Below are 22,074 nucleotides of genomic sequence, written 5' to 3' on the forward strand. Positions count from 1 at the left end.
GAGAATCTAATTTTCCCTAAAATAAAATTATATAAACAGTTCACCATTAATAACATAAAGGTATTTTAAGATAAAACCTCACACTTGGACACGTCTAGAAAAATTGTGGCTACTGAGCTTTATTGAAAAAGTGAAAAGTCTATTGACCTATCTACTGAAATATGAAATTATTTGTTGGACTGACCCAAGTTTCGTATTCAATTTAAATAGGAATTATCCAGGCTGCTGAATTCAGCAGCCACTCCTTACATCCAATCTCGTATGAACATGTGTCCAAGTTTTGATTAAAAAAATAAAAACTTGGACACGTGTCCATCCGGGATTGGTTATAAGCAGGAGTTGCTGTTGAATTTTCAACAGCCAAGTCTTGTTCATTTAAATATGTGTGTTTTCATGTATGTGTACATAAAAAGTAGCGAGTGGCCAATACAACCTTGAAGCTGACTGAAAGCTCCTTGGAGCAAAGCAAAGTTTAGACTTAAGATTCTAGAGCAAGCAAGCACCTTTGTCTATATATATTGAAATCCGAGTTGCTCAAATTGGAAACCAATGCCATATATGAAAATGAAGTGTTTAGTAATGGAGAGGCATAAGGCTTATATTGCAATGCTCTTCATACAGTTTGTGTATGCAGGTATGGCCTTGTTCTCTAAGGCAGCAATTTCTAAAGGAATGAACCCTTTTGTCTTTGTGGTTTATCGTCAAGCTTTTGCCTCCCTTGCCTTGGCTCCCTTTGCGTTCTTCCTTGAAAGGTTGTTAGTTACGCCTCCTAATTAATCCCACTCTCCCACTTAATTAGTGTTATATTGTTTTTGAATCTTTTTTTGTTTTCTGAATTTTCAGTTCAAAAGAAGCTCCTCTTTCCTACACCTTACTCTGCAAGATTTTCTTAGTCTCCTTATCTGGGTACGTTTGAACTTGGTTTAGTTTTTGCTCTCATCAACATTTCAGTTAATCAAGTTCTCTAATCTTGTATTATCTCTCTAATCTAGGATTACCCTGAGTTTAAATCTCTACTATGTTGCAATCAACTACACCTCTGCAACCTTTGCTGCAGCCACCACCACTTTAATTCCTGCGATCACGTTTTTCATGGCGGTTTTATTAAGGTAATTAAATTAAACTTTATATTATATTTTACTTGTTACTTAAGGTTTGTGTGTATACTATATATATAGATAGTTAGTTTTGTCAAATATTGAAGAAGAAAGTTGGTTTTTAATTAACTTTTTTGTGCAGGATGGAAAGCATTTCTATGAAACATTTGTACGGAGTCGCCAAGGTGTTGAGTTCTCTCACAAGCCTTTCAGGAGCATTGGTGTTTGCTTTAGTGAAAGGGCCTTCCATAAACTTCAACTGGTTTCCATCAAATCAAAGGCAAATTCCACACTCCTCATCTTCCTCCACAGGAAGAGACTGGTTAAAGGGTTCCCTCATCATGATCTCGGCCAATACTGCATGGGCTTTGTGGTTAATTTTGCAGGTTCATCTCATCACCACCACTATATTTATTTATTGTTTATGCATGAGAGATTAGAACTTAAGACTTCAGGTGCATCTTATCACCGTCATTATCTTCCACTAAATGGAATTCTTCTTTGCTAGATATTTTATAATTAAGAAAAAAAAAAGGTTTTCTTACGAGACGGTGAATTTGGAAGATATTAAGTCTGGTAAAATAACGTTTTTCTGCCTCTTGCCTTGTTAACTAGTGCTTATGTTCTAGGGTCCCATTATCAAGCAATATCCGGCAAAGTTGAGGCTTACCACTCTGCAATGCTTCTTCAGCTGCATCCTGTCAGCTTTCTGGGCCCTTGCATTTGAGAGAAACCCATCAGCTTGGAAGATTGGATGGGACATTCATCTTCTCTCTGTTGTCTATTGTGTAAGTCGTTCCTACATATCCACGGACACACAGAATTCTTGCATACAACATGTATATGTTTTGCAAGAAATTTTTTCACATTCAACTAATAACGATAACAACCATAAAATGAGTGAAAAAATGTCATTATATACACTCGTTGTACTTATGAAATTACTATTCCCAATTACCACTTTTATGCACCGACTTAAAAAAAGCTTGCACACAACGCGTATATATGTTTTAGAGTTTTATATCATACGATTAAAAAAATATCCGACTTAAAAAAAGCTTGTATACAACATGTATATGTTTTGTATGGTGTTTTTCTCACTTAACTGATAACGATAACAACGATAAAATGAGTGAAAAAGATCATTATATACACACGTCGTAAGCAAGAAATTACTATTCCCAGTTAGTACTTTATGATAGTCATTTGTATGCACCGACTTAAAAAATGCTTGCACACAACGCGTATGTATTTTACATGACGTTTTTCTTATTTATATCATACCATTCAAAAAATATGTGACAAAATCACTTCATACATCGGTTGTATGCATGAAATTACCATCCTCTGACAATCAAATTTAACCATGCATGAAATGACTGCATGATAAAACAAAACAATTAATATTTGCAACTAAATCACAAAGATCTTTTGTCTTAAGAACTATTTGGACCACTTATCTATGTCGTCTTAGACATTGAGGATTGCATGCCGTGCGGATCCCTTTGGACCATATAACTATTTGTATTTGGACCACTTATATATGTTGTCTTAGACTATGTTGTCTTAGACGTTGAGGATTGCATGCCGTGCAGATCCCTTTGGACCATATATATGTACGTGGCTCAATTAGTTCTAAAAATGTACCATTTGAAAATGTTCTGGATTTGTATATGGCTCCTATTTCCTCAAAGAGATGGGATAATGACTCATATTTTGATCTATTAGTATTCATAGGGTACAAATCCAGAACATTTTCAAATAGTACCTTTTTAGGAACTAGTTGAGCCACTTACATATGTATGGTCCAAAGGGATCTGCACGGCATGCAATCCTAAATATCTAAGACAACATGTATATGTGGTCCAAATAGTTATACGGTCCACATGGGCATGCATCTATTTAAATATATCACATACATATATAGAAACATAGGGGAGCGCTCACGTGCTAACTGATTAGTAACTTAATACAACAATTATCACATGTTTGAGCTCACTCCGCCATATTTTTTTCATGATTTAAACCGTTCATCTTTTAAATTTTTATGCATAGATTATTTTTACAAAATTTTCATTTGGTCAATAGATTTTTGTCGTGAACATTTCTTTGAGTTCTCATGGTAATTAATTGGTAATGGCAGGGTGTAATTGTAACTGGGATTACTTATTGGCTGCAAGTTTGGGCCATAGAGAAGAAAGGCCCGGTATTCACTGCATCGTTCACTCCATTATCACTTATTATAACAGCCGTCTTCTCAGCAATCATGTGGAAAGAAGCCATCTACTTGGGAAGGTCCATATCTTTATCTATCATACATTTTATTTCTCTATGGTGCTAAACAGACCCTCTACTTCAATTATATTTTATAGACTACAAGATATGGCGGCTGATAATTGAATCTCTTCTTTAAATCATTAAAAAAAGAATTCAACCATTAACCAGCACATCATATGATTCCATCCTAGTTATTAAAATCACTTGATGCTGAGAAGGTGAAAAATTGGGACAATCACCAATGTGTGTAGCGGTATTCTTTTAAGTATTGATGTCAAATTACACATATGAATGTGACTATTTTTGTGATCGAATTTAAATAACATGTTGCAGTATCGGAGGGGGTGTATTGCTAGTTGCAGGTCTCTATGGCGTGTTGTGGGGAAAGAAGAAAGAGGACCAAAAGAGCCAAGAAAGTGATCAAAAACAAGAAAACAAGCCGGAAGTCGTATAACATGATATAGATGGGATGGGATGGGATGGGAGGGAATTTAAAGTTTTGATTGCATTGTATATAGACATGGGTGCTATCACATAGATTTGTATTTGCTAACTTCGAAACTCGAAGCTGTGCTAAAAATTATCAATGTTTAAATCTCGTGGATAAGCGTAAGTTCCCACGGTGCATATATGGTTAAATTTGCAGGATACTAACAAATACTCTTAGTTTGAAAACTTCGACACGAAAAAGAACACCTGTTATGATATGGATAATATTTGGGTACTGACCGGTACTCAAATATATTAAGAGAATTGTTATTAGCACTCCAAAAATTTCATTTGGTACTCCAAACTTTCTATAATTAGAAAGAAAAATGCACTTGTGAAGAGTGTAAAATGAGATTTTTGGAGTGCTAATAACAATTCCCTATATTAAATGGGTCAATAGTATTATAACTAGTATGTTGATATGGTGTTTTAGGGAAATTTAAAGTATGTTGATATAAGTTATAATAGTTGAGCTGAATTTATTTGTACATTCTAATGTAGGGGGTCATACTAATCGTCTCTATATTGTTTGAATTTTATCGAATGGCCCTTGAAGAGGACTAGGCTGAATTTTGTATTTGTTATTTCATTTGTTAACAATTGTAATCTATGAAATTTGAACTCAAGTTTTCCTCTAGCCAAGTGAAAAATAATTTTGCTAGATAAAAGAATTAATAATGCAATAAAAATCATATGGGCTTTGGGTGTTGGGCCCTCGTATGGGCTTTGGGTTTGGACCCCCCATATGGGCTTTGGGGTTTGGGCTAAAAAATTTAACGAAATTTCACTTTGATCCTTACAAGTATTTATGTTTCAATTTCAACCCTGTAAAATTGTTTCGTTTTCACAGTCGGTCCAATTCGACTTGTAGTTCAATCGAAAGAGTTTCCCCTCCTTCAAACCCTTAACCCTCTGTAAACTCAAAATCCCTTCTCTTCCCTTCCAAGTTTTCACACAATGAAACGCTCAGCCGATGGCGTTCCCATCGCCGCTTCCTCCGCCACTGCCTCCTCCTCGCTGCCGCCCAAGAAACCTGTTTTCTTAACTAAAGCCCAACGCGAGCAATTAGCCCTCCAACGCCGTCAAGAACAAACCGAAGATCAAAAGCGCCACCAGAACCATCTCCTCTCCAGTCTCTCCCACTCGCGCCCTTCATCCGACGCTGCACCGCCCGTAACCACCCCCAATTCTGACCGAGACCGAGATCGAGACAGAGACAGAGACCGAGATCATAGGGACCGAGAGCGGGACAGAGACAGGGACCGATACTCCCGTGACCGGGAACGAGACCGGGAACGAGATTCCGAGCGGCGGAACCGAGACCGAGACCGAGATAGGGAGCGGGAAGAGGAGGCCAAGGCTCGAGAGCGTGCCCGCTTAGACAAATTGGCGGAGCGCGAGCGGGACAAAGAGCTGGAAGCCATTAAAGAGCAGTATCTCGGATCGAAGAAGCCCAAGAAGCGAGTCATCAAACCCAGCGAGAAATTCCGATTCTCTTTCGATTGGGAGAACACGGAGGACACCTCTCGGGATATGAATGCTTTGTACCAAAACCCTCATGAGGCCCAGCTTTTGTTTGGGCGAGGGTTTCGGGCCGGGATGGACAGAAGGGAGCAGAAGAAGCTTGCTGTAAAGTACGAGAGGGAGCTGCGTGAGGAGATTCGGAAGAAGGACGGCGTAGAGGAGAGGCCTGAGGAGGCCGCTGCGCAGAGGCTCAAGGAGGAGGCTGCGGAAATGTATGACACTTTTGACATGAGGGTTGATCGCCATTGGACTGATAAGAAGCTTGAAGAGATGACTGAGAGGGATTGGAGGATTTTTAGGGAGGATTTTAACATTTCGTACAAGGGGTCGAGGATTCCGAGGCCAATGAGGAGTTGGGCTGAGAGTAAATTGAGTGAGGAGTTGCTTAAGACTGTGGAGAAAGCTGGGTACAAAAAGCCTTCTCCTATTCAGATGGCGGCGATTCCACTTGGGATGCAACAGCGCGATGTTATTGGCATTGCTGAGACTGGTTCGGGTAAGACTGCTGCCTTTGTTCTTCCTATGTTGACTTATATTTCGAGGTTGCCTCCCATTAGTGAGGAGAATGCGGCCGAAGGGCCTTATGCTGTTGTTATGGCGCCTACTCGTGAGCTTGCACAACAGATTGAGGATGAGACTAACAAGTTTGCGCAATACTTGGGTATCAAAGTGGTTTCCATTGTTGGCGGGCAGTCAATCGAGGATCAAGGTTTTAGAATTAGGCAAGGCTGTGCGGTTGTAATTGCTACTCCAGGGCGTTTGATTGATTGCTTGGAGAGGCGTTATGCTGTTCTTAACCAGTGCAATTATGTTGTTCTTGATGAGGCTGATAGGATGATTGATATGGGGTTTGAGCCACAGGTTGTCGGTGTTTTAGATGCAATGCCCTCCAGCAATTTCAAACCTGAGAATGAGGATGAAGAACTTGATGAGAAGAAGATTTATAGAACCACTTATATGTTCAGTGCCACCATGCCCCCTGCTGTGGAGCGGCTTGCTAGGAAGTACTTGAGGAATCCTGTTGTGGTCACAATTGGAACAGCTGGAAAGACAACTGATTTAATTACTCAGAATGTAATCATGACCAAGGAATCAGAAAAGTTTGAGAGGTTAAAGAGATTGCTTGACGAACTTGGTGATAAGACTGCTATTGTGTTCGTTAACACCAAGAAGAATGCAGACTACGTTGCTAAGAGTTTGGATAAAAATGGATATCGTGTGACCACTTTGCATGGAGGGAAGTCACAGGAGCAGAGAGAAATTAGCCTTGAAGGTTTTCGGACCAAGAAATACAATGTTCTAGTTGCGACCGATGTTGCAGGTCGTGGGATTGACATACCTGATGTGGCCTATGTTATTAATTACGATACGCCTGGGAATATCGAACAGTACACTCATCGTATTGGGCGTACTGGCCGTGCAGGAAAGACTGGTGTGGCCACAACATTCTTGACTATGCACGACACAGATGTATTTTATGATCTCAAGCAGATGCTTATTCAGAGTAATAGTCATGTTCCTCCTGAACTGGCGAAACATGAGGCCTCAAAGTTCAAGCCAGGTTCAGTGCCTGATAGACCACCAAGGCGTAATGATACTATTTTTACTCACTAAGAAGTTAGGAGTTTACCAGAGTTTTCGACAGAGGGCCCAACTTATTCTCCGTGTGATGGTGTTTGGTGGTTGAGACATATTTGCTTAATGCTGGAACTGAAGAAGTGAGTTGCTTTGTATGGGATTGTGTTCATCTAATATTTGTGCCGTACTGTAATTGGCAAATTGATGTCATAAACCTTTTTGCTCTAGAATAATGTTGTTAACCGTTATGTTTGCTAGAATTATGACGATATCAGTTTGAATGTTTACTTTTTCACTCATCATTGAGTTTTGCAAATTATTCGTTCACTTGAGTGGGTTGTCTTCAAATACTATATTGTCTGTTGATGTTTTCATATCACATTTGTATGCAGAAATAAACATTAAAGCTACTCTTGTATGCTCTTTATGTATTATGTGTGTATTATGTTCACAGTATGGTGGTCACTTCCACCTTGGAGGTTCTGGGCAACATATCTCCGAGAATCTGCTGGACCACCTTGCTGGATGTCACTGTTTGGTTTTGGGGCTTTTCTTTGCATGCCAGATTTGTCGAAGCAATTTGATATTAAGGTGCTGTTTTCTACTATGGTATGTGATTTAAGTTATTGCTGATATATGGTATTATTGAGGATTAACTGTGATTAGCAAGGAAATAAATATGAAGGAAGAGAAAATAAAGAAAGCTCTGTTTATGAATCATAACATTAAGTTTGTAAGTTTGGGATAGGAATAGATGGTTATCTTTTATAGTGTTATAAGGTTTTGACAAACCAATACCATGTCGAAATAATTTAGTGTCGTTGCTAGCTACTGCTGTAGTTTTGGCTTTTGATAGAATGTAATTTTGAGTTCTTGACATAAGATAATGTACCGATAACAATGTTGATATTACTAAACATGATCAGGAATCGAAGCATATAACATTTGAAGCCCGTTCGTGTACATAAGTGCAATATCTTTTACCCCTAATGAGCTTAATCTTCCAACTGATGCTAACATATATTCGTATGCATTTGGTCTACAAGAAAATATGTTGTTTCATGTTTTTGGTATTGAAAAGTGGTGTATTGGTGAACTGCATTTCGTATTATCACCTTTGCATAACTGTTTATTTACTCTGGTTTTGCAAGCCTTTTATAGTCTTAATCTCGTTAACATAATTAGGTTTTAGATATATCATGTGCAGATAGTCAACCTCATGCATCTTAATACAGAAAATTATCTTGTATTGAAACTCAATAAGCCAAATAAGTCGACGAAAAGAGTTGAATGGCCCCGAAAAGAGTACTTTGTTCCATATAATTTACATGCTGTTGCGTCTGAAAGTTGCTCATTCTATGATCAAGGTTTGTTTCGACCGGAAACTATTGCATGTGTAATCTAGGTCATAAATCTGTGTATTTATACATGTTTAGTGGGCTAAGGTGACATTGATTAGTAGGAACGATTAGCAGCTGTTCATAGATTTGGATACATTCTGCAGATAAGTTGTATATATTTGAGCATATTACAGTCCAGATGACATAAATAGATGAACAAGACGAGAAAGTACTGAAAATTTCAGAACCATTTCAAGGAGGCCTTCTTGCCTGAGGTTATAACAAATATGTCATTGTTAACTACACCTTTGTGAGACGAGCAGTATTTTGCAAAACACGCATCAAGGTGCTCCTAGGCGGCTTTTGAAGGCAGAGCGGTGATGTTAACTCGAATGGAGTAGGCTTAGGGCTGGTTTGGTATTGATGTGCTTTGAAAAAAACTACTTTTGCTGTGCTGTGAGAATAATCTCATTTTTGCTCCTCACGTTTTTAGCTTTTTTTCACCTAAAATTGTGAAAATAAGCTATTTTTAAATATTTACCAAACATCTTTTTGAGCTTAGCTTTTTTTTATACTCACTTTTTATAAAATCACCTTAGTACCAAACAAGTACTTCAACGTCCCAGCTTTTGGAGGGGGCGATGATGAGGAATTGTTGTACTATCAGAATTTTGGAGAGCAGTCAGTGGCGTCCCCGAGTTCATGGCCGTGGCACTTAGCGATTAAGCATCCGCCGGGTCCAGTTCCATGTTTTAAGACATGATTATTTGGGCTTGCTGATTTTATGTCTCACCATTTTATGATTTCCTCCAAATTCAAAGTAAAGAAACCATAGCCAAAAGGAACTACTAGATTCTAGGAAAGCGTAACGAGGAGATTATTTATGCTTTATATTTAATTTTCGGCCCTTCCTAAGCTTCGAATCATTAGCTCCGCCCCTGAAAGAGAGCTAATGAAATTCAGGGAGGGCCTTAGGGGAGACCAAGAAGTGATGTAAATATTAGTATAGCATTAGCTAGTTTTGAACTCAACAACTTTACGCTACGAATAAAGGAATACATAGAATTAAACATAGGAAAGATTTCTTCGTAACGTCTGATATTTTTCAAAAAATGATTAACATCTTCATTCTCCCACTACTCCCCAAGTGAAATGCCATCATGAAAGGCCTAAACCCGCTTACAAGGCAAGGTGCTAATTTTCACTTAAAAATCCCAAGTGCGACGAAAAAGCTTTCCAACCAACTTCGGGAAATTTGGTGATAAATCACATCATCCGAAACTCTGTCTATCTAATAATTTGGTACTTACTTACATGTTTGTCTAATTAGATTTGCACTGCCACTTAGTATTACGGTCTAGTGGTATTTCTTTTTACTTGTAAGTGAGATGTTTTAGATTCGATTCTTGTCAAAGACGAATTTAATCAAAATTATTATGGTTAGCCCACAATGAGGCTTGACTCACTCTCTCACCTTTTAGTGTAGATAGTCGCATGTATTTATAAAATGAAAAATAAATAAATATTAGATTGCACTATATTCTTCTTTGTTTCTGTTTTGCTTCCAAGTTAAATTTCAAGTTTCGGAAAAAAGATCATCTCCAAATCTCTCCCTCCAAAACCCAAGAATCAAGTGATTTGAGACTTTAAAATTTGATCCAATAGCTAAAAACAGATAAGTTAGTAAAAACTTTTACAAGCTATAATAATTTTTAGCCATTTGATCAAATTAAAAAAACTCAGATCACTTGATCATTGGGTTTTGGAGAGAGAGATATGGAGAGGATCTCTTTCCTCAAGTTTCAACCACCATAATGAGTACGGTTGGTTTTTTTAATAAATAAATTCATGTTTTTGAGCCAAGAGGAGGGCAAGAGTAAAAAAGTTCGATCATAAGTACTCATTGAGGCAATGTATACCAAATTTACAGAATATAATATTGGTATATGAGTAGATACTTTGAGCTTTAGGACCTTCATTAGAAATCCTTGTAAACAATTTCATGACATTTTCATACTTTAAGAAATGGCTTTAAGAGATAAATTCTTAAGTGGTAAGTATACAACCTTCACATGCCATAAGTCTCATGTCTAAAGTAACAATATACTTATAGAAATGTGGTTGCTTGGGAAACTCAGTGGGACAAAACCAAGCGAAGGAGAAAAATTGAGGTAAATTGGTGGACATCTTACGGGGAGTGTTGTATATATTATTCATTATATGGATGTTCAATTTCTAGGTTAATAAGTAATATGTCAATACTTGAACACCTTTTTGTGTAAATCATATACTAATAAATAGGCACTCTAATAAAAAGAAAATAACACCTAGATTTCTCCTCCCCATCTCTATATTGTTTTCTATTCCCTGTTGATAAAGAAAAAAAACGAGAAACAGTCATGCTGATAACGTCTCACCAACTAACTTCAATATCACTTGTTTTCTCTTCATTGACTTCTTTTAGAACATAAAATATTTATCAACCCAATCTTAGTATTAAATAGCTTTTATAATCTTGTAAATTTTGCATAATTGAAGTTATTCTTTTAACTCACGTACATACATTTTACTACAACTTAGAAATTAAAAATTGTGTCTAATAAAATGAAATTAAAAATTGTTATATTTTATGTGTTAGCTAGACAATATATGATTGTCAAATGCTAAGAGTAGTTGGGTAAACATTTCGTTTTTAGTTTTCACTTTTTGTGCCTGAAATATGGGAAAACATATGATGAATAAGAGATTAAGCATATGGATGAATAAGGGATTAAGAAAACAAATTTTTTTAAAAGTGAAAATAATTTTACATAGTTTTTTACTTTTGGTTTTCATTGTGTGTACCTTTCTTTGTAAGGTTCTTCTACATTTGTCTCGTCATTCTTCCTCCACTCTCATATCTCCCATTTCTCCTTGATCTCCAACGCAAAGACATATTCATGAATAATTCTCCCGCAAATGGATCCTTGTAAACCAGAACTATATAAAAAATTACAACGAAGCATGATCAATCGCAAAGCAAGAAGCATACTTTACTTACTTCGTTGAAAGTCAAGCTTATTAAGAATTGCAACATTAAAAGGATTAATAAAATCGCTAAAATCCAATTTCCATATTCCATCCATTTTTGTATGCATGCCTATCTGACAATGTAGACAAGTGAAGTTAGCAAAACTGTACAATACAGACTTATGTGGCATGTTACATTTCGTAGAAATTTTGGTCACTCCATTAGACTATGCAAATCAAGTCGGCAATATTCTATTGACCGGAAGTAGGCAAGTTTTTTGGAAAGAAATCATCTCCGGATATTTTCATCTAAAATCACTAAATTAAGTGATTCGGATCTTTAAAATTTTCTTACTCAAATGCAGGAAGCAAATTTGTTCTTACATGGCTCTACACCATTGGATGCTCTTATACAAAGTTTTGTCACTCCACAAAATGTTGAATGCACCCCATATTAAAATTTAATATTAAATGACTTATTTACTCCACTATGCAATGACAATTTTGACCTTATTAGGTTTAAAAAAAAAAATTATAAATACACCCCAAATCACTTTTAGCGTATTATTTATTTTCTCAACTATCAAAACTCTCTCATCTTCTATTGTTGAATAAAACTCTAACTAATAAAACTACAAACATGTTGATTGAGAAAAATTGTTTTTGATGAATGGAATACAAAATTGATTTTTCTGAAGCTTTACATGAGATAAGACTTCACATTTTTCATTGTTTTAGTGATTTCGATGACATCAATAATTATTTAATCTTGCGTTTGCTGCATTATTTAAACTTCTATATTCATATTCATCTTTTAGGGTTCATATTAATCTTGCATACCCAGTAACATGAGTCGTATTAGTGCTAGAGTCATATACTACTTTTACAAATTGAGGATAGCCATTCTCCACATGAACTCGTACTCTCAATCTTTAGCCGTTTGATTGACGTACGTTTCTCATTGAGTTTTTCTTTCTTTTTTCTTATTCTTTTCTTGTCACTGGGAGATGATCAGTGGAAAATGAGGAGAGACATGGCCTATATTTAAAGAAATCTGAGACCGATTCAGTTTTGATTTATTAATTAACTTCTAAGTCTAAAGACTTGTGAAATATATATAGAAGCATTATTTGTTAGCAGCACAGATTTAAATATCGATATTATCGGCGATATTTCGCCGATAATATCGATTTTTCCGGTCGGCGATATTTTAACTGGTTTCCGTGGGGTTTTCGGCCAAATATCGCGATATTATCGATAATATCGATAATATCGCGATATTTGGAAATTATCGGCGAAATATCCATGGACGGTGGAATCGGAATCCGAGGCGACGTCGGAGAAGAACGCCGGAGACCGTGGGGCGATTCCCGGGCCGGTTTCGTCCCAAAAACCTTGCAAAAACACAAATCTTAACATTAATTTCACAAATATACATCAGATTTCACAAATATACAAACGATTCAAGGCAAGGTGAAGTCGGAGAGATTAGGGTTTAGGGTTTCATGGAATCTCACCTGACGAAGCGGAATACGAACGATCCTTGCTCCGCGGCGCACCTCTGACTTCGCCTGAGCCACGATCAACGACGATCTCTGTGTGTGTGTGTGTTTGGGAGAAGAGAGATCGAAGAAGATGGATCCAGAAACCCGATCGAAGAAGAAGGATCCAGAAACCAGATCGAAGAAGAAGGATCCAGATCGCGGGAGAGACGAAGACGGAGAGACCGAGGGAGAGACGGAGACGGAGAGACCGAGGCAGAGACGGAGACGGAGAGACCGAGGCAGAGACGGAGACGGAGAGACCGAGGGAGAGACGGAGACGGAGAGACGGAGACGGAGAGACCGAGGCAGAGACGAAGACGGAGAGACTGAGGGAGAGACGGAGACGGAGAGACCGAGGCAGAGACAGAGACGTAGAGACGGAGATGGCGATGAGGTGGTGTCGCCGTTGATGTGGTGTGGAAGTGAGGGTGTGGGTTGTTCACGGGGAGAAGGAGAGAGTGCAGAGAGTGCAGAGAGTGCAGAGAGGGCGAAGAGGGAGAATGAGGGTTGTTCACGGGGAGAAGGAGAGAGTGCAGAGAGCGATGAGGGGGTGTCGCCGTTTAAGTGGTGTGAAAGTGAGGGTGTGGCGTGTGGGTTGGTTCACGGGGAGAAGGAGAGAGTGCAGAGAGTGCAGAGAGTGCAGAGAGAGTGCAGAGAGAGAGCACGGTAGAGATGAGAGAGTGAGGGAAAAGAGAGATCTGAGAGAAAAGAGAGACGGTGACACAAAAGCAAGGTGGGCCCTGGGCACACCTATTAAGATCAAAAAATAATTTTAAAAGTAAGATAAATGAAAATACAATTTAAATTGGGGGTGGGTGTAACAATCTACCCCTCTTAAAAGAATTTCGTCTCTGAAATTTAAAATTACTTACTAAACTGAAATACTAGAAAATAGGAAGAAGAATATATGTATAAAGAGAAATCAAGTCCAAATAATTACATCATATTAAAATTTGATTAATTTTTTTTTCAGTTACATATATTCTATATGATAAATTTCTATTTTAAATCAAGTCCAAATAATTACATCATATTAAAATTTGATTATTTTTTTTTCAGTTACATATATTATATATGATAAATTTCTATTTTAAATCAAATCCAAATAATTACATCATATTAAAATTTGATTATTTTTTTTTCAGTTACATATATTATATATGATTAATTTCTATTTTAAATCAAGTCCAAATAATTACATCATACTAAAATTTGATTAATTTCTTTTCAAGTATCTACTTTTGAACTACTCACCACGTTCATTCTATGTGATGCTAAGTCACTTATGTATCTTACCATACAATGTATAAAGTGTAAAATATTGTACTAATTCATTATATATAAATGATTATGGTGTGTTTAAACTTATTTTATTAATTACTACATATTTTCTACACTTACAATGTTTGCCAGCTTGCTATATAATCAACTTAAATCTGTTAAATCCATCATGCAATGCATTTCCTTCCAATTTTTTGTGATAAACTAATAGATAATTGACTAAATAAACATCCTGCAAAGTTTCAATAAAAATTTCCAAGTTTTTCTTACAATTTCCGTGGTTTCCATGTAATTTTTATCGATATCGATATTTTACCGATATTTCCATCGATATTTCCGTGTTTTCGGACTACCGATATTTTCGATATCACCGATATTTTCTTCCTTGGTTAGCAGTAACGAGAGAGTCTTTTTTTTTTTTTTTTTTTTTTACTCGGAAAGACTCAGCACCACGAGTCATTTTTAAGGCTTTTTAGAAGTTGAATAAGATGATTTCAAACTATACTAAGATGATTTCAAATCATCATTTTGAAATCATTCGGTAAACTAAATGCTCAGATGATTTGAAATATTTCGACAAATTAAACGTTCAAATGGTTAGATTCAATTCCTAAAAATTAAAAATGAGTGTTATAAGATTTGAGAAATGTGGGGTGTAAAGAAAATGTGGGGTGTATGTACAAAATATAAGATGTATATTGAGAATGTGGGGTGTGGGGGTATTATGGGAAAGTATGTAGGGTGTATTAAGATAATTTTTAAGTGAAAAAGAAAATATGGGGTGTATTAAGTATGTGGGGTTTATTCAACAATTTGTGGGGTGTTAATATAATTAGCCTAATCTTAATAGTGTTATTGTTTTTATTTCTGGTCAATCCCGTATCCCATCCATGAAATCCAGGCAAATTCCACCGATGAAATCCACTGACTACACACGTGGCAGCAGATGCAGCATCCTAGTAAGTAGAGTCCCAACCACAAGGGACAACCTCGTCATACCATACCCCAACAGGGATACAACCGTCATTTCACTATCCAACAGGCCTCCCTCATGATAGCGTGCCTCATGTCACAGTCCATATCAAATCCTGACCTTTTCAACAACATCAACGGCCCACATGCACACACCTCCAGTGCGTCCACAAGGTAATAAACTATTCCCAGAAGCACTATATTACTCCTCGCAAATTAGAACCAAACGATGTCGTATGAGGTGGATGCTAAAGTACGCCGAACGTGAAACAAGGGGTTTGCGTCCGAATCTCGCAGTAGGATACGCCGTTGGTCGGGTAACGGAAACACGGGAAGTTGGTCCTTAGACCAAAAAAGTCAACCGTTAGGGGTATAATGGTCATTCGGATCTAGCTCAAGTGGGGCTTAACTAAATAAATTCAGACAAATAAATAAAACTAAACAATTTGGGATTAAGTTAATAAAGCTATTAGTTGGTGAACTGGATTGAATAAAGAGTTGAAGTCCGGACCACCTCAGAGAGAGAGAGAGAGAGAGAGAGAGAGAGAAGAAGATGTTGATCTGGTTGTTCTGATTATCTGGTGTTTGGATCGCAGCTTTTAGAAGTACTGAATCATCACTTGTCTCAGGTGTTTGTTTAGATTCCTGGACCTTTTCTTTTCTGTTTGTTTCTCGGGAAAATTTGCAGGCCCACCTGGTTTCATTTCTCTTATTGTTGGATTTACAAGGTACGTTTTTTCTGGGTTCTTACTTTTCTGTTCCAAAGGGGTTTCTGATTCTTTGAAACGTTTTGTGGGTTTTGTTCGGTTGGTGGGTTGTAAGTCTCTTATGGATAATACCTGAATTTTCATTTTTTGTTCTGTTTTTAATTCAGGGGGTTTGCAGCTCCACATTTTTATGTTCTTTCTGCACTAATTTGCTTAGTTTTCATGAATTTTTTGGTATTTTTTATGGTAATTTTTGTAGGCTTTGCATCATCTACTTTTGAATTTTCAGTAAATGGAAAATCAGCAAATAAAAAGCAATTTTTGATGGTTTTTACCTTCAATTTTTGGGGTGGTTTTGTGAGCTAAATAGCAGTATTTGTATTTGCAGTACCTCTACAAGAAGGTTTCATCCTTGCAAGTTGTTCACTGATCTCCGAAAGCCTTAGCGGTGAAGCAATGTATCTTTGATCAGTGCCAAACTTTTCAAACTCAAGCCTTTTGGAACTCTACTTTGGTGGTTTAAGGGTTTGCTCTCTCTCTCTCTCTATATATATATATTTAGTTAGTGTGTGTGTGACTTATGAAGCTAACTCTTAGTTGAAGGATTTGCGTTTAACTTCTAGGTCAACATAAATTAGAACTCTTTTTTTTCTTTTTATTCAAGTTACATCTATCATTTGGGTTCATATTTCAGAATCTGGGTTTTGTTTTCTGAGGTTCATTTGGTAGACCGTACAAATAGGGATTTCGGTTTGAATTAGTTGTAGTTTGGTTTGTAGAAGATCAGCTTTAAACCCTGCCACCAAAAGATGTATCTGATTAAAGTTTGATACTTTAGGCTGCTTTAACTCCATGTGTGAAAGTGAGACTTTATTCAATGAGAATCTCCTTTCCTTCCAGTGCTTTTCTCAGTCTGTCTTCTTCCTTTTTTTTTTAATTTTTTTTAGTACATCGATATTTTTACATTAAGGGGAGGGGGAGTTTGGCAAAGCCACACAATGGGCAGCCTAATTTGTTATCGAATTCGCAATCCACGAGATTCGATCCTAAGGCCTTTCCCTTACAAGTTAAGAGGAATAACACCAGACCGTAGTACTGAGTGACACTTTTTTTTTCTTTTTCTATTTAACTCTCTGTTATTAAGCATTCCGGAGAATTTAAATCAATGTTTGATTAATTTGCAGCTGAACCCACACTTATAGTTTTGGGGCCAGCCCCCTTGAAGTGGATATACTTAACATCTTGGTCTGTTGGCACGTCAGAGTAAATGTCATTCCGCAGTATAGTTCGCGACGTAAGAGATGGGTTTGGAAGTTTATCAAGACGGAGTTTTGAGGTGAGGCTGCCTGGTCATCACAGGGGGAAATCACATGGTTCAGTCCATGAGGTGCATGACCAGCCTTTGGTAATCCAAACTAGCCCTTGGGCTAGCCTACCTCCCGAACTACTGCGCGATGTAATAAAAAGATTGGAGGCTAGTGAGAGTACGTGGCCTTCTCGCAAGCATGTTGTTGCTTGTGCTGCTGTGTGCAGTTCATGGAGGGATATGTGCAAGGAAATCGTCAGAAGTCCTGAATTTTGTGGAAAGATTACCTTCCCAGTCTCCTTGAAGCAGGTGAGAGGTTCACATTATTGTCTTGCTTATAACATGGACTTTGTTGATAAAAGTCAAAATGCCCAAATATTTTTCTCTTAATCTTGTTACCCTGGTTTTTCTGTTTAAGTTATTTGCGTCAGCATTTATCCACTTAGATGCTCTCTTTTGAAGAACGATGTTTATGCCTTCTTAAAAGGTAAAATGATATTTATGATATCTGTTAGCTGAAACGTTGTTGAAATCTCTGCCTTTCACAGCCAGGATCTCGGGATGGAACCATCCAGTGCTTTATCAAGAGGGACAAGTCTAATTTAACTTACCACCTTTTCCTTTGCCTTAGCCCTGGTAAGATTCTCTTTAGATGGTTTTGCGCATATATTGTACCACGTTCAATTTGACATTTCATCTTCTGTGGTTGTTTTGGATGATCAACTCCAAACTATTCTGTGTATAGTATTGTGAATATCTTTTGGTTATGCATTGCCATTGCACCAAGTTTTCTTATAAATCTTGTAGTGATCAGGGTGTTTTTTTTATAAATTACTAGTGTCTCTTCTCCTGCTGTGTATTTTTCTGGTCTTGCAAATCATTTACTTGTGCACTTTGCCCCTATTTTCCGATGACTAGTGGTCCAAGGCCCTAAAGCCTAGCTAGGTGGAGAGGTCTACCGATACCTCACTAGTTCTAAGTTCTAATTTGGTTCTGTCAGTTATGCTGTCCTGTATCAAGACATGTTCTTGTCATTGAGGTTATTAGCATGTGCAAGGCTGAAAGCTTATTTTGATGCTAAGTGGTTGACCATCGCCGTAGGATTAATACATAAACAGTGCACTTATCCCACTTTATAATGCAATAAGAATTATCTACTTCTCCCTATGTGTTGTTTTTTTTTCAACGTAAACCTGCTGCCCTTACCCTACTTTGCCACAGTTGCATAAAGGGTTTATGTAACAAAATCTTTATTAGCAAAGGTTGAATATCATAACTCGACCTTGAACTTCATTGACAAACATCTTTCCTTGATTGCATTGCTGCGTTCGAGTTTATTTTAGGCTGTTCTCTTGATCAATGCCATGCTCTTGCAGCGTTGCTTGTTGAAAATGGAAAATTTCTTCTTTCTGCAAAGCGGACGCGGAGAACTACTTGCACAGAGTATGTGATCTCCATGGATGCTGATAACATTTCAAGATCAAGCAACAAGTACATTGGGAAATTGAGGTGGGTTTTCTTCAACTTTCTTTTGAGCTGTTAATATCTGTGCTGAAATTCATCTATTAGCAACTCTGTAAAAAACAACAATGTGAACGACTTAAAAACTTAAAAGATGTGTCACTGTTAATTCCCCCCCCCCCTCCCCCCCAAAAAAAAAAAAAACTTCATAGTGCAAACAATTTTTCAAACTTTGGTGTGAAATTGGAACTGAGAAAATGGCCTTATTTTAAACTTATTGCGCAGATTTGAGGGATCTAGTCTGAAGAAATGAATGGCCTTGTTTTAAGCTTATTGCCCAGATTTGAGGGATCTAGTCTGAATTAAATTCATTTATTTTCTTATTCACCTGTTGCCTCATTGATAAAGGATTAGTATGGGGGTTCTTCAATGTGATTCAATATTGTTCCTTTGCTTGGGTTTGCAGTAAGCGGCTCTGTCAGAAATATGTTTTGTTTGATTAATATAAATGAAAAAGAGTTTTAAAATGGTTAATTGTTGATTTTTATAATTAGCTGTTCTTTTGCCTTGTTGAAATCGTCTTGCTATTTCTGCTTCTTTGGTTGCATTATAATTTCATTGCTATACCTTAAATTTAAATGAGATTTCAACGTGAATAACACTGAAGTTAGTGCATTCTGACCATGGATTTGGATAAATCGCAAGGGTTTTCTTTCTATCTAGTGTTTTGGTGCAAGGAACTTGTAAGATTGTCTTCTATTTACTAAAAAGAATGAAGAATGTGAATGTGCTGAAGAAGATTGTTCTAAGATTATCTTCTCTAGCATATTTTCATTGACATTACTAGCGTCAGTATATCTCGGAGCTGTAACAGGGCCTCGCTTGTAGGAATTTAGTAGCAAGTATCAACTTGTTTATATTAGGGGGCAAAATCACAAATTGGACAATTTTAAGTAAAAACTTCTATCCCATGTATTTGCTGTTCTCTATAAACCTTCGATTTCAGCCCACTTGCCATGATTTATTGAACTCTACTTATTTCAGTCTGTTTAATTTGTAATGTATCAACTTCACATCAATTGTCACTCATTTGAATCATCTTTGCTGCTTTGCATGCCGTCCCCAATTGGTGCTTCCTAAGTTCTCATGGATGTGTATATGTTCATATTTTTATCAATTTATTCTAATTTGGTAAACATGTTACTTGAATTTTGATTACCTCTGGTTTAGAGACTTTAGACTAACGTGCATCTTCCATTCCCCTTTTCCCCATATTTTTCAGGTCTAATTTTCTAGGCACCAAATTTATTATTTATGATACCCAACCTCCCTACAACAGTGCTCAGCTTCCCCCACCTGGGCGAAGCCGCCGGTTCTACTCTAAAAAGGTTTCTCCCAAGCTCCCCACCGGCAGCTACAACATCGCACAGGTGTCGTACGAGTTAAATGTGCTTGGCACAAGAGGGCCACGGAGGATGCACTGCACCATGCACTCAATCCCTGCTGCATCCCTTGAGCCTGGTGGCATTGTCCCTGGCCAGCCTGAGATTCTCCAACGCTCCCTTGAGGACTCATTCCGAAGCATTTCCTTCTCAAAATCAATTGTTGATTCAAGTGAGTTTAGCAGTGCCCGATTCTCTGATATAGTTGGGGCCCATTGCGAAGAAGATGGAAAGGAAAGACCATTAGTTCTCCGGAACAAGGCACCAAGGTGGCATGAACAGTTGCAGTGTTGGTGCTTAAACTTCCGGGGAAGGGTGACAGTTGCCTCTGTCAAAAACTTTCAGTTAATAGCGGCTGCACCTTCTGCTGCTGGCGCACCGACACCATCTCAGCCACCACAGCCAACCTCGTCTGACCACGACAAGGTCATACTTCAGTTTGGTAAGGTTGGGAAGGATATGTTTACTATGGATTACCGGTATCCATTGTCTGCGTTTCAGGCTTTTGCGATCTGCTTGAGCAGTTTCGACACCAAATTAGCATGTGAATAGGGAGAAATTATGGCAAGAAATAGAAAGCGTAGTTGGTAATTCTTTTTTCATCTTTTTCTGGCTTCTCATATAGATTGTTGTTGTTGTATCATGACATTGTTTAAACTCAGCAGACTGGAAATGCAGAACAACAAAAGTGCACGCTGCATGAAGCCCCCGTTTTTTTTTTTTTTTTAATTTTCTTTTTAATATTTAGTATATTGTTCTGTATTTTTATCTTTCTTTCTTTTGTGTTTTTCTTTACAAATTTGCTTTTCTGTTAAAGACTTGTATTATTATATATGTTTTGGAAAGAAAAATTAATTTAGAATCAAGAGATAAAAATAAGGGCAAGTTGTAGGAATGCTCACATTTCGACATTGGGTTCGGTTGCAAAAATGATCTGTTTTTGGTTAAGACCACATTGATCATATTGATGAAACAACGATAATAAAGTAAGGACATGTACAATTGATCATTTCTGTAACTTTTTTTTTTGAAACAAACTAAGATACTTTTTCATTAAACAAAGAGACTAATACAAGGAAAAGAGTTCAAAAGACATCTCACAACCGAAATACAAGTCTAGCAGGAAAAAGTAAATACAACACAAAGCCGAAAAAGCATAGTTAAATGACAACAGAAACCCTAATAATAAAGAGGAAACCAGTAACCACCACCAAATTTGACGCGCCTCCATCGGAAGGCCACCACCATCAAAAACAGCAATCGGATCAAAGGAAAATGGGGGTGAGCGAGCCTAATAGGAGCATATTTATGCGACTTAGTTAGCTTGTTCTTGTGCATTTGTGTTGTTATTTCTTAGTTAATTATGTATTTTAAGCTATTTTCGTGTGTTTGTAGGTCATAATAACAAAGTTGGCAAGAAAGTGCATTTTGGAGCATTTTTTGAGCATTTTTGAGCCAATATTGGATAGTGCAAGCATGGAGACATGAGGATGGACGTTTTTGAAGATTTGAAGGCTAGAAATCAGCATGTGTGTGCAATTGTGTTGACCTACAACTCCAAACATCCATCCGCTACACCCATTACATCCACTCATTACCAAACACTCACCCACTACACCCATTACATCCACTCATTACCAAACATCCATCCACTACACCCATTACATCCACTCATTACCAAACATTCATCCACTACATCCATTACATCCACTCATTACCAAACATTCACCCACTACACCCATTACATCCACTCATTACCACAACATACACCACTACCACCTTAATTAGATGGTGGTCATCTCCCTAGCCTATAAATACATCCACCCTTCACCATAACAAATGGGAGGAGAAAAGATCCATCAAAAGACACTACATTCACATCTCACAACTCCATACACTTACACTTTCATTCCTTGGCCGGGAGAACACAATCCACCCATCCACCATTCACCATAACTCACCTATATCCATCCACCACCATAATTTACCACTCATCCATCAAACCACATCTTGTGCCGCAACAAAGAGAAGAAGGAGGATCCTTGGA

General features: G+C 37.4%; 4 protein-coding genes and 1 non-coding gene across 5 annotated transcripts; 4 read left to right on the forward strand and 1 right to left on the reverse strand.

The window, feature by feature from the left end:
* The first annotated feature begins 408 nt into the window (after positions 1-408).
* On the forward strand, positions 409-4,005 carry LOC103411927 (WAT1-related protein At1g43650-like). Its single transcript, XM_029109358.2, has 7 exons — positions 409-752; positions 844-906; positions 993-1,109; positions 1,240-1,483; positions 1,727-1,885; positions 3,241-3,392; positions 3,708-4,005. The coding sequence occupies exons 1-7, from the start codon at positions 550-552 to the stop codon at positions 3,826-3,828; spliced, it is 1,059 nt and encodes a 352-aa protein (XP_028965191.1). The 5' UTR covers positions 409-549; the 3' UTR covers positions 3,829-4,005.
* Positions 4,006-4,317: 312 nt separating this feature from the next.
* Positions 4,318-4,424, reverse strand: LOC114819340 (U6 spliceosomal RNA). Its single transcript, XR_003766396.1, has one exon. It is a non-coding gene; the product is annotated as a U6 spliceosomal RNA (small nuclear RNA).
* A 278-nt stretch (positions 4,425-4,702) lies between these two features.
* LOC103444644 (DEAD-box ATP-dependent RNA helicase 21-like) lies at positions 4,703-7,915 on the forward strand. Its single transcript, XM_008383599.4, has 2 exons — positions 4,703-7,105; positions 7,420-7,915. Exon 1 carries the CDS (start codon positions 4,821-4,823, stop codon positions 6,999-7,001), a length of 2,181 nt encoding a protein of 726 aa, XP_008381821.2. The 5' UTR covers positions 4,703-4,820; the 3' UTR covers positions 7,002-7,105; positions 7,420-7,915.
* A 5,034-nt stretch (positions 7,916-12,949) lies between these two features.
* Positions 12,950-13,528, forward strand: LOC139188413 (uncharacterized). Its single transcript, XM_070805743.1, has one exon. The coding sequence runs from the start codon at positions 12,950-12,952 to the stop codon at positions 13,526-13,528; it is 579 nt and encodes a 192-aa protein (XP_070661844.1).
* Positions 13,529-15,550: 2,022 nt separating this feature from the next.
* On the forward strand, positions 15,551-20,731 carry LOC103444645 (tubby-like F-box protein 8). Its single transcript, XM_008383600.4, has 6 exons — positions 15,551-15,839; positions 16,207-16,343; positions 17,003-17,433; positions 17,673-17,760; positions 18,501-18,633; positions 19,868-20,731. Exons 3-6 carry the CDS (start codon positions 17,086-17,088, stop codon positions 20,577-20,579), a joined length of 1,281 nt encoding a protein of 426 aa, XP_008381822.2. The 5' UTR covers positions 15,551-15,839; positions 16,207-16,343; positions 17,003-17,085; the 3' UTR covers positions 20,580-20,731.
* Positions 20,732-22,074: the final 1,343 nt, after the last annotated feature.

Source organism: Malus domestica, chromosome 10 (assembly GCF_042453785.1).
Source record: "Malus domestica chromosome 10, GDT2T_hap1".
Taxonomy (NCBI): domain Eukaryota; kingdom Viridiplantae; phylum Streptophyta; class Magnoliopsida; order Rosales; family Rosaceae; genus Malus; species Malus domestica.

What these genes read in the sequence shown, in the direction of transcription:
- LOC103411927 (XM_029109358.2), top strand. Translation starts at nt 550, where the DNA reads ATGCCATATATGAAAATGAAGTGTTTAGTAATGGAGAGGCATAAGGCT. An exon ending in TTCATGGCGGTTTTATTAAG is followed by an intron (nt 1,110 to 1,239) that starts GTAATTAAATTA and finishes TTTTTTGTGCAG; the next exon opens with GATGGAAAGCATTTCTATGA. An exon ending in CTTTGTGGTTAATTTTGCAG is followed by an intron (nt 1,484 to 1,726) that starts GTTCATCTCATC and finishes CTTATGTTCTAG; the next exon opens with GGTCCCATTATCAAGCAATA.
- LOC103444644 (XM_008383599.4), top strand. Translation starts at nt 4,821, where the DNA reads ATGAAACGCTCAGCCGATGGCGTTCCCATCGCCGCTTCCTCCGCCACT.
- LOC139188413 (XM_070805743.1), top strand. Translation starts at nt 12,950, where the DNA reads ATGGATCCAGAAACCCGATCGAAGAAGAAGGATCCAGAAACCAGATCG.
- LOC103444645 (XM_008383600.4), top strand. Translation starts at nt 17,086, where the DNA reads ATGTCATTCCGCAGTATAGTTCGCGACGTAAGAGATGGGTTTGGAAGT. An exon ending in TTTCCTTTGCCTTAGCCCTG is followed by an intron (nt 17,761 to 18,500) that starts GTAAGATTCTCT and finishes ATGCTCTTGCAG; the next exon opens with CGTTGCTTGTTGAAAATGGA. An exon ending in AAGTACATTGGGAAATTGAG is followed by an intron (nt 18,634 to 19,867) that starts GTGGGTTTTCTT and finishes CATATTTTTCAG; the next exon opens with GTCTAATTTTCTAGGCACCA.